This window comes from Tasmannia lanceolata, unplaced genomic scaffold (genome assembly GCF_043159265.1).
Source record: "Tasmannia lanceolata isolate RefF3 unplaced genomic scaffold, GAP_Taslan_0.1 ptg000024l, whole genome shotgun sequence".
Taxonomy (NCBI): domain Eukaryota; kingdom Viridiplantae; phylum Streptophyta; class Magnoliopsida; order Canellales; family Winteraceae; genus Tasmannia; species Tasmannia lanceolata.
Window position 1 is genome coordinate 15684830 of NW_027518701.1, and position 12211 is coordinate 15697040.

Sequence of the window (12211 nt, forward strand, 5' to 3'; positions counted from 1 at the left end):
TCCTCCGGAAGGTTCTGAACTCATCATGCTCTTTAAATTTAATTGAAATTGGAAAGGAAAGCGAATTACAACTAACAAAAGTCCAAAAGAATATAAATAAAATCTAAAATGTATTATGTATACTGTATACGGGGTACCTCTTTTGAGCATGGTTTAAAATTTCGGCCGAATTCCGTATTGAATTGGAAATTTATAAGATTTTGCTGAAATTTCAATTTCAATTTCGTTTTCAGGAGGGGTTCAACCTATTTACAGGATTTCCACCAGAATTTACAAGTTTCCACTGAAATTTAAGAGCAACTGAAATATTTCCATCGAATTTTACAAGATTTCGGCCGAAATTTCCGCTGAAACCGAAATATTTTGATTTCCATGATGGCTGAAACCATAACCGAATTTAAAACCTTGCTTTTGAGTAGGCAAATACTCCTACTTGCAAGCATCCTCTTCATTTATAACTAGAATTAGAAATCCTTTGGAAGTAGAAGAAACATAAAATGATTGGAAATAAATGAAATATAATGACAATAGAGATGAGTAGAAGAATTTGAGAACGATAGAAGTGTGGGAAAAGTGAAGAAAGTGGAGGATTGAATGGGTTTTTATAGGCTTTTTTTTTTGTTTGGAAAGGTAAAACAATGCAAACGACCATTCAAACGGCTATAAAACAGTCAAATGCGGACAAAAACTAGGTTAAAATGATCAAAAATAAAAAAGAACCGGATGTTGATGTTTCATTCTAGTAATTGGCTGTTTCTTTCAAATATAGGTGGAATAAGCTTTCCATATTCGTGTGGAGAAAATGGGGTATGAACTCACACATGCTTTGAAGAAAGTGGAGATCTAATTCACCGCATCTTCTTCTTGCAAATTTTTTTTTTTTGATATCCAATCAAATGGTAGTCGTTATGCTACAATTGGAGATGAAGACGATAGAGAAGAGAGGAGAAGAGAGTTGGAGAGAACGAGGGAATGAATGAGTTATCTCACCCATGCAATGTATGTATTAATTTTCCTTGAGGCGGGGACGGGGACGGGGAATGCAACATCCGGCTCCGCCCTACCCCGTTGCCAGTCCTATTAGCATCCCTAAAATCATAGCTAAGCTGCTGACAAGAAGAGTGAAAAATACCATGAGAGGTATCATATCCCAGTTCCAAGGGGCCTTCATTGAATCAAGGCAAATCTTGGATGGGGTCCTCATTGCCAATGAACTTATCAACTTGGCAAAGAGAAGCGGACGCTCGGGCCTAGTGTTTAAGATAGACATTGAGAAAGCCTATGATCACGTAGACTGGGACGTCCTTGATTTCATACAAGAAAGGATGAGTTTTGGTCCAAAATGGAGGATGTGGTTAAGGTCACTCATATCATTTAACTCTTTCTCGGTCATTATTAATGGTTCAGCGGAGGGCTTTTTCAATGCATCAAGGGGTATCCGCCAGGGGAATCCTTTAGCTCCATACTTGTTTATAATGGTGGTGGAGGCCCTCAGTCAAATGATGACGAAAGCAAATAGATCGGGCTTGATTTGTAGGCTGCAAGCTGGACCTTTTGGTGAAGAAATTACACACCTCCAATTTGCCGACGATACACTAGTGTTCTTGCAAAACAACTCCCAAGCCATCCCTAACACCATGAAGATATTTAAATGGTTTGAGGTCACCTTTGGCCTTAAAATTAACTTCAGCAAAAGTATGCTCTTGGGAATCAACATGGATCAGCGAGAGATCTAAAGGCTGGAAGGACAATTGGGTGCAGTGCTGGGACCTTCCCTGTGTCCTACTTGGGCTTACCTTTAGGGTTTGGAATTCCATCGGCTGCTCAATGGGATCCGGTCGTGGAAAGAATAGAGAGGAAGTTAGCAACATGGAAGAAAAGGTATATCTCTATTGGGGGAAGAATAACACTAATAAAAGCGGCACTGTCTAACATGCCGGTTTACTTCATTTCTCTTCAGAATCCCGGTCAAGGTAGCATTGACAATTGAAAGATTACAACGGAATTTCTTATGGGACGGAGACGGTCAGCCAAAGAAGCTGAAACATCTAATTAATTGGGGGAAGGTGACCCAACCCAAAAGATACGGAGGCCTGGGGATTGGGAGGCTCAAACTGCGAAAGAAGTCATTACTTGGAAAATGGTTATGGAGGTATGGTGAAAATGGCACTGTGGCACCGGGTAGTTGGGTTGAAATATGGATCTGAATGGGGGGATTGGAACATTAAAAAACCATCAAGAGGGAAGGGATCGGGAGCATGGAAATCCATCTGCTCTGTTAAGGAAGACTTTGAACAGGCTAAGAAGCACGGGTACGGGTACGGGGTGCGGGTACGACACGACACGGGTACGTGGGTACGTGATTTTCCAAAAAACCGGGTGCGGGTACGCTGTGGGTACACCGAATATATTATATTTTAATATTTTATTATATATTTATAAAAATTAAAAAAAAACAATTGGAGAATAGGTTGGGGAGAGAGGTCGAGAGAGAGGAGGGAGATTTGGGAGGAAAAAAGACCCAATGGTCTTTTTTATTGTTTTTAAACCATCCCCCATATTTTTAAAACCCACCCCCCGTTTTTGGTTTTTTTTTTAAAAAAAAAATGGTTTAAAACGTGTTGGGTGCGCTTGGGTGTGCTGGGGGGTGCGTGTCGGACCCACCTTTTTTTTCTTTTTTGAGTACGGAATTCCCATGATTATTCAGAATTGCAGTAAGTCCTGATGCAACGGTTTTAGATTATTTAGTCAGAGAAGCTCAGAGAGGCAGAGGTTTCTGGGATATACGTTTACACTGGAACCTCAAGGAGGAGGAAATCCATGATTTACAGAGGCTCTTATTTGTTCTGGAGTCGACATACTGTTCACAGTTTAAGGAAGATGAGCAGATATGGATGGGGCATCCAATGGAGATTTTACAGCAAAATCCTTTTTTATGGTTTTAAATGCCGGACAACCATCACCAATTGGGCGAATTTGGAAATTTCTAGCCCCTTCGATGGGCTTTCGAGAATAACCAACATCCTTTAATTGTTGAAGGTGACTCTACCAATGCCGTAGCTTGGGCCTCTGGTTCCTCAAAGGGACCTTGGAAACTGCAGGAATTGGTTGCAGAAATATTGGACCTGATAAGGGTGCTTGATCCGAGGATTGAACATCGTAGGAGATCGGCGAATGAGGTAGCTGATTGCCTAGCAAAGTTTGGAGCCCAAAGGGAAGAAATAGAAATACCATCCTTTCTGTAAGCCCGCTTCAGGCTAGGCTACTGAAAGGAAGAAAGGAGTAGTTTAGGATATTGTACTTTTCCTTACTTTTTGTATCTTCGAATTGGCCTCGGGTATGCGCGTGCCTTTACTCTACTCTTGAATATTTTGTAAAGCAGGGTGGAACTCCTGGTCCAGAATGCTATCTTAATATTAATGAAATGTCATTTTTCAAAAAAAGAAAAAAACCATTTTTTACATTTACAATTTTTTTTTGAAAATTAACTTATTCAAATTTTGTTATATTCATATTTGTGATCTTATTGCATTCCTTTCATTTTCATATAGAGTTTTCATTATTTACTATATAAATGATTTCTTGATTTTTGGCGCAAGGTGTTTTATGCATTCTCTCTCTGATGCATTAAGTTCAATTTAATCTATCTTGCTACGTATCTTACTCCCGGTGATCACTATAAGTTGTCCTAACCAGAAAGTGTTTCTTGTTTAGTGGAAAACAGAGTATCGTTGTTTATGCTTGTGACTGTAGCACAGAAGCCCTTAAAAGGGCAAGGCAGATGATAGATAATGCTGATGAGGGCTCAGTCAAACATCGATTCCATCCTTTTTTCTGTGATTTTTCTGTCAATGGATTTCCAAATCGGTTGATCTGCAGTTCGTGTCGAAAAGGTTCCCTGACAAAGCCATCTGACTGTCTACCAGGTTCCAAATTTAATGTCGTTTATTTCTTTCTAGATTCTACTGGATTTTATCCTTCAAAATTTTGCGAGAAATTCCATGAATGGGGATGTTGTCTGTTGTACTTGGTTTATTAGATGTTAAAGGGAGTGAAGACGCTGGCTTAGATGAGTTATCCTCCTTCGAAGGAGACCAATGTTGCATTGGTGGGGTGAATTTTGTTACCCTGGTAAGTTTTATTTTGTACCAAATCTATTCAATCATATGTAGTTTGATTTATTAGACCGGTGCCACATGAAAGTCCTCTTACTTTTTTTAGTACATATAAGTGTTTATTATACTCAATTGAGTGATGTATATACCTCTTTGCGCTGCCCATATAATCCTAGAAATATTGAAGTTTATGCACGATACTGGAATTTTAAGTATTGTGCTCATAGTAGAACCCTTCTTTCTAACCATGACAAAATGCTATGTTTGGATACTCAATGCTCCATTTATCGCAGATCTTTCAGGCGTTGGCCTTTGATACATTTCTGATCTACAATGATCCTGCACAAACAAATGAATGCCAATTCTCCTCATTTCTGATAGATCGCGGCCTTTGAATCTCTTTATTTGGGTTACATCTAACCTTTTTTTTGTTGCTGTGGAAGGCCTGCTATCTTTTTGCGTTAGAATTAACAAAGCTTGTAATGGTTATTTACTAACCTTACTAATTTAGAAATTGGATATTTGCAGAGAAAACAACATGAAAATTATATGGGTGTCCTATTTTGTGCCTGCTAGTTTTGCTCACATGCCTCCTTATGCTTCATATTGGGTGCTTGCATACTGGTTTGAAATGCTTAAATTTCTCCTTGGTTTTAGCTTTTTGGGAAACCCGGTTGGCACTGTTTCAATAATTTACCATTTCTTGAAATTGATAAACTTATCTGGTGGCATCTCACATTTTTTTGGTGGATGGCCTGCTAGCTCTGTTCATTAGAATTAGTAAGGCATGTAATGGCTATTTAATGATTTTTCAAATTTAGAAACTGGATTTTTGCAAAGAAAACAATATTTAAATTATGTGCATGCCTTATTTAGTGCATCCTGGTGCTGCTCACATGCCTCCTTATGCGTCATATTGGGCGCTTGCATACTGCTTTGAAATGCTTAAATTTCTTCTTGGTTATAGGAAATCCTGTTGCACCGTGTCAATAATTGGTACTGTTGAGAACTCCGTGTGACAAAATTTGATATGAACTTCAGAAAGAAACGGAATAATAGAAATAAACAAGCTACAAGATGCACCAACCGAGATTTTACATTGTTTGGCCAAGATGCCTACGCTCACAGGCGAGAACATGATCTTCCACTATGAGAAAACAAAATACATGGATTAAAATGGGATTAACCCGAAACCCACAATCTGCGACACTTTCCTTGTCCTCTCAACCGAAATTGTCCACCAGAGCAGCCTAGGAGAAAATCACCGGAGAAACTCTCTCCCACTCTTGTTCTTGCGCCTCACGCACCAAGAGAAAAAATCACTTTTTGCCGCTGCGTTTAGTCGTAGGTTTTTTTTTTGGAGACTTTTTATATCGTAGGTTTTACAAAAACCTAAAAAGCCCACATTCCCATTTTGGCTTCCCACCGCGCTCCACATCTAAGAAACCTAGATATAATAGTTAACTGGTGGGGGAAACAAGACTACTATCCCAACAAGTACTATTTCTAAACTGATAAAGTTTTTCGGTGGCATTGATATATTTAGTAGTTTATTCTTGTCTGAGTGGGCTGAAGTCATCTTTCTTGGCAGCCTTCAAAACTAAATGTGTAACTGCATCCTGACCCTACAAATGGATCTAGAATCGACTTATGGGAGTCTAAACTTTATGTTCAAATCTCTTAATTAGTCTTGGATCAATTGAAATGAGCAACCAAAAATCTTTCTCACACAAAAGCCATTCACCTTTAGTCACGATACTAGAATGTGATTGCCACATGGTTTCGAAAAAGCTTTACTTTCAAGACTCGATCTCCCTTCATTTGTGAGCAGTACATAGATTTATCCAGAACATACGAGCTAATCTCCTGATAGAAGAACAACAGTCCAATCCTTTTATAAAAGCCTCCTCCCAACCTTAAGTAGGCACAGTCCATAGTTGCAGTAATCCAATTCATTTTCAATAACGCTAATAAGCAATTAACATCCTATTTTTAATTTTTATGCTCTAATAATTATCCTCTTTAATGAGATCTCCATTCATTATCAATATATGGAAGAAGTTTATCTCCTTAACATTCTAATTTAGTTTTTTCTCATGCTATTTTTTAGATATTCACTTTATCAGCAATACCATTTCAACAAATGCCTTTTGTTATTGCGGAATGCCTCTCTGTTTTAAGGCCGGGGGGCTTACTCTTATTCAGGGATTATGGTAAGATGACCTAGCAATCAATAGCAAGTTCTTTTGATTAGAAGACATGTTCTTAGGAATGCTAAACATTTCAATTATTGATGCTTTTCGAAATGCCGATCACAGTCTAATCAGCTCTTGTGAATCCATTGGCTTCAGATAGTGACCACCACTTTCATTCTATTATAGTTGGTTAATTGCTTAAATTATTGTTGACTCTCAGGCCTCTATGACATGACTATGCTTAGATTTCAGCTGAACAAAAGAGTTGGGTTCAGGGAGTATGTGAGATCTGATGGCACTCGCTCGTATTTCTTCTCTCTTGATACTTCGAGGGACCTTTTCTTAAGTGCGGGTTTCATTGAGGTACTACTTAAAATTCATCCCATTTTAAATCAGACCATGTTTTATTTAAGGATTCAAACGTCAGTCTCGGTCGAAGTCTTATAAAAGTTGTTGAAGTCTATGGAAAGGATGGAGATTTAAAATAGAACTCTAGTAAGTAAATGCTAAAATAAGAACAAATGCTTACTTATAAACACCACATTATGCAATTCAACCATCTATAAAGGTTTAACATGATCGAACACCTAGTGACTTGCGTTGTCGTGCATGTCTAAAGCAATAAGGTTCATTATATATTTAGATATTTTTTTAATTTTAAACTTATTAATGAAATATTCATTAATATTTTCTAAATATATGAGGTTTATTGTTTATATTGGTGCATCAAGGAGTCAAACTTTGGACTTCAGTCCCGTCGAAAGTCGACTCATGTCAAGGAAGAAAAGGCTCTCCACATCAGCCTCCCTTTGGATGTTGAAAATACACGTACACTATAAGTAGAAGCATTTGGAGGGTGAAAATGCCCATTGATCTTTGAGATGGAAAGATGAGTAGAAAGTAGTAGTAGAAGTGAGATGGGTAACGATTAGTATGAGAGATAACATTTGGGAAAGAAAAGTCTCTTCACTTCCAAGCCTCCCTTTGGATGTTGAAAATACATGTACACTATAAGTAGAAGCATTTGGATGGTGAAAATACCCTTTGATCTTTGAGATGTGTAAAGATGAGTAGAAAGTAGTAGAAGAAGTGAGATGAGTAACGATTAGTATGAGAGAGAACATTTGGTTGGCAGAAGAAAAAAAGTGGGTTGATGGGTTTATACAGGATTTTTCTTATTTTGGGAGGTAAAATGGTAAAAAAAGGCTAACAAATAAGGGTAAAAATGGTAAAAGCCCCCAAAAAGAGTCTTAAAGGGATGAAACTGTAATTTTTTTTTTTCAAAAAATTGGTGTTTAGGCCAAAACTGGGTATTTGTCATGTTTCGGTCGAAACAGGGCGGAATAAGACGAAATGGACAGAACACGAGGAAACAGAACGAAATTCCGGGCGGAACGAAACAGGTGTTTCTGTTCCGTTTTCCGGAGCGTAACAGAATGTTTCGCCATTTCGGCTGAGATGAAACGAAATTGACACCTTAGACTATATCAGTATGTGTCATTTAGTTATATTTAGAAGAATTGTATGTGAAATACGGTGTATGTATTATGTATAAAATTTAAATGAATTACATGAGAAATGTATATATTGAATTATCAGACATGAGTGACACTGCCCGTCACTGGGTGTTCGATGTTTTTAAACTATAATGGATAGCTATCTTTCTTATGTGATGGTTACTAAGTGTGTATTTGTGCTTATTCTAGCATTTCTTGAACCTTCATTTTAAAATTATATCATTTGTTTATGTTTCTATGATTTTACATGATTTCTACCAAAAATTTCCAACCGAAACTGAAAAATTTCTATTTCCGCGGTGACAGAAACCAAAATAGAAATTAGAAGTTAAAAGCTTGAGTACAACCTATGTTGCATGGATTCTTTGCCCCCCTCTGCCGAATCCGTGTCGACGCGTCTCCGCATCCAAATCGGACATGGATTCACGTGGGACACACCTAGATTCTTGTCGTAGCTGTGTCCGGCTCGGGCGAATCCGGTTCATCGTTGTCTCTTTTGAAATGCGAATCCTGTATATCTTCTCTTTAAACGTATTTTCTTCTTAATTTTTTTTATATGAAAGCACAACCCGTACTCTTTTAATAAAAACCCTAGCGCCTCGACCCTCGAACTTCGACCCCCTTCCTCCTTAAACTCTTTTAATACAAACCTCGCATCAACCCTCTACCCACAAATTTTTCATGAATATATATGCAGACATACATACATAAATACACACACACACACACACACACACACACACACACACACACACACATATATATATATATATATATATATATATATATATATAGAGAGAGAGAGAGAGAGAGAGAGAGAGAGAGAGAGAGAGAGAGAGAGAGAGAGAGAGAGAAAACGGTTCCTACACATATGTGTAGATAAGTTATCTACACACTAGCTTAAAATACAATGGGGGCCACATTATTTGGGTGATCCAAACCATTCATTTTTAAGGCCTTCACATAGATAGGGTGTCCACAAAAAATCAGATCCATAGGATCATCCTAATCATTCGAACTGTGGAGGCAAAAAATGGACTAATTTGTGAAGGTTTAAAGACATCCATTTTACCTCCACAAATCGTAGGGTTGGGATGATCCTATGGATCTGATTTTTTGTAGACACCCTATCTATGTGAGGGCCTTGAAAATGGATGGCTTGGATCACCCAAACAATGTGGGCCTCCACTGTATTTTAAGCTAGTGTGTAGAGAACTCTCTACACATGTGTAGGAACCGTTTTCTCATATATATATATATATATATATATATATATATATATATATATATATATATATAAATTTGAAATTTTGAAAATTTTATTTTATTTAAAAATTACCGAATCCGAATCCTACTTTTGGGGGTTTGCAGCATCCGACACCTCGAATCCGTGTCGGATCCCGACACGCGAATCCGAATCCGTGCAACACTGAGTGCAACAAAGGGACATGCGTATGGGTGACTCTTGTGCTGCTATGAATGGTATGGATGATGCTTCATTGTAAAAACCCCTTCACAGGCATTTACACACACTCTTTCTCTCTCTCTCTCTCTCTCTCTCTCTCTCTCTCTCACACACACACACACACACACACACAGACACACACACACACACGCATGCACATACACACATAACTGCAATAATTCGTGTTAGGTGATGCTTTCTTTTAAAAACTCTTCCCAAGTATTGATTCTACATATACCAGATGTGTTGTTGATTTCTTGCAATATTTGAATATTTACATCATATACCAAAAGCTGTGATCATGATGATGATTTGTTTATCCATTCTATAATCGCGAAAGAAATGATCGGTTTCAAATACAAGAAAACACAACAAAATCTAAGGTACTGATTTCTTACAATATTTCAAGCTTTTTATCACGTACCAAAACCTTTGATCATGGTGATGATTTGTTTCTCCTTCATTGTATAATCGCTACAGAAAGAACATATTTCAATTTCGCTTAACAACTGTGAAGATATAGTAGTTTCTTCCTCTTGATGAATAGGGTTTTCGAAAGCCCCAAAAGCCTTCTGTTTCCTTTCAAAACATCCACATCTCAACAATTGTGAAGATATAGTAATTTCTTACTCTTGATGAATATGGCTTTGGAAAAGCCCCAAAAGCCTTTTGTTTCCTTCCAAAGCCTCTAGACTTCAAATAAGAGGCGTCTTAAGGTGGGAAAACGCTTTTAAGACCTTGCAATTAAAAAAAAAGAAAAGAAAAAAAAAAATCAGATCCCTCAATTTTGATAGCTCTGGTTGATTGTGGTTAATTTTCTCTGAGAGAATCTCATGCTACAAAAATTAAAACTGCCAAAACTAGTAGTATCTAGTGATTGGATATCTAAAAATGTTCTACTTATCTTTATCCATTTGAGTGCTCCTTCTGATTAATCATTTATGTGCATGCAGCTGGAGCTTGAATATTGTTGTGTTAAATCGGTGAATCGGAGGAATGGGAAGAAGATGCAGAGGGTTTGGGTTCATGGAAAGTTTCAGAAGCCAATTTGAAGCCACAGATGAGCATCTTGCCTGATGTACTGGAAGAAGAAGAATGTTGTTTTCTGGTTGCACGTCTAATTTTAGAAGGGAAGTATCCCAACTCAAAAAATGGGTGAAAGCAAATCTATCAGCTTTCAGACTCAAGAATAGTAACTATCCAAAGTAGAGTTCTTCAGTGGAGGTGTATTTGCAATGCCATGGACTCGGGGGCTGCGTTTGAATTGCCGGAATCAAAATCGTAATCGGCATCATATTCCAATCCCTATTCTGATTCTCTCTTGAACGGAATGAGAAAAGAATAAAAATAAAATTTTAATTTGAAAAGTCTAATAAAATTTCCATTCCTTCAATGCTGGAATAAGAATACCACCTCTGGTGACGGTAAACAGATTCTGACATTGCCCCTTTGATTCTGCCTGAGTGTCAATTATTCCCCTTGGTTCTGTTCTTTTTTTAAACCAAATGCTGGAATCGGGTAGAATCAGTATTGGATACTGATTCAAGCACCTCATTCCGGCAATCCATGCGCACCTGGAGTTACTAACTTACTATACTGGAGAAGAAAATTTTGAAGCGTCGCAGCGGTGAGATTTTGGTCATATCAGCTTAAATTTTTGAGAACTGGAATGGACTCACACTTGGCTGGAAAGGGAAATGATATCCCCCCCCTCCCCCTACGCGCCCGTTAACAGTTTATGTGAGAATAGTTCATTCCTTCAGGATCAATTCACCCCCTTTAACATTTTTCTTGCCTTTAAAAACTTAAGAAGCGGGGGGGGGGGGTGTATCATTCTCCATAACCAAAAACTGTCATCGCTAGCAGCTGACGCATACCCAAAAGAACGTCTTGTAATAAATTTTCCGGGACTGCAAGTAGCACCAAACCACTTCGTAGCTGCTTAACAAGTTCTAGGGGTGCAACTCGGGATGGGTCGCGTTGAAGCAAACTCGAAGCCTACCCGAACTGCTAATCCGCCAACCCGAGCCCAACCTGAATTTTATTTCTTCCAACCTGAACCCAACCTGATTTCCCAATCAGAAAGACAAACCTGCTTGTTGTGCCTAATTTTTTGTTCCTTCAGAGTTCAGACCTGTACAGGGCTCGCTCCCATTAACATACAGGCCGGTCAGCCATGCCACCACCCAAAACACGACCATTAGATTGCAAAAATCCCAAGCCATAAGCACCAAATGGAACAAAAATAAAACTGGTTGCATAAAATCCGTTCCATCGAAACCTCATATCTCCACCAATAATGCCCACTCCTTCAACTTGTTCCAAAAAAAAGAAGGATTCCGCGTAATAATCTTTTGATATTCAACAACTCTTAAAGAATAATCGCAGAAATCCAAACTCACCCTCCATGGACGTACCTTGCGGAGGAACCCTTAGGTTTTCGGGGCATTGGATTCTCAACAATGTTTGTGTTACTACAAATGACACCAACTCAATCTGGACATTTTTATTTTTGTCCAGGTTCCTCACCGCGGTCGCCCGGCCCAATGGCGGTCGACCGACCCGACCATGTTGGATTGTTTCTGAATATGTAGAAACACATCTTTGGTTGCCCGGGACTCCCCGGTCTACCGGCCCGCTATTGGAAGCCAAGTGCTAGATTTCCAGCCTTGCTTCCGTGGTCGCCCGATTGACCGGCCCTGTATGAAATTCCATTTTTACTTTAAATGATCGGGGGCTTTTGAGCCATGGTCTTTGGGCTTTATTCCTACATTTTCAAATATATTTTAACCTATGTTAAGTGCCTTTGACATCTCTAAAACCAAGGAGAGGAGTACAAACTCTATTGACTTGAAAAACATTTCAATCTTCTCTTGAACTTCAAACCTTCAAGTCCACCATGCTTCTTGGATCATCCTA

The 12211-nt window shown here is 38.5% G+C and overlaps 1 protein-coding gene across 2 annotated transcripts in view; it reads left to right on the forward strand.

The window, feature by feature from the left end:
* LOC143856908 (Methyltransferase family protein) overlaps positions 1 to 10685 on the forward strand; it is a 32462-nt gene extending 21777 nt beyond the window's left edge. For both annotated transcript variants that reach the window (XM_077367161.1, XM_077367160.1), the window contains exons 3-7: positions 3715 to 3926; positions 4040 to 4131; positions 6226 to 6328; positions 6531 to 6673; positions 10246 to 10685. In XM_077367161.1, coding sequence (XP_077223276.1) covers positions 3715 to 3926; positions 4040 to 4131; positions 6226 to 6328; positions 6531 to 6673; positions 10246 to 10344 — 649 coding nt within the window. In that variant the 3' untranslated portion in view covers positions 10345 to 10685. The remainder of the gene's footprint in view (positions 1 to 3714; positions 3927 to 4039; positions 4132 to 6225; positions 6329 to 6530; positions 6674 to 10245) is intronic.
* Positions 10686 to 12211: the final 1526 nt, after the last annotated feature.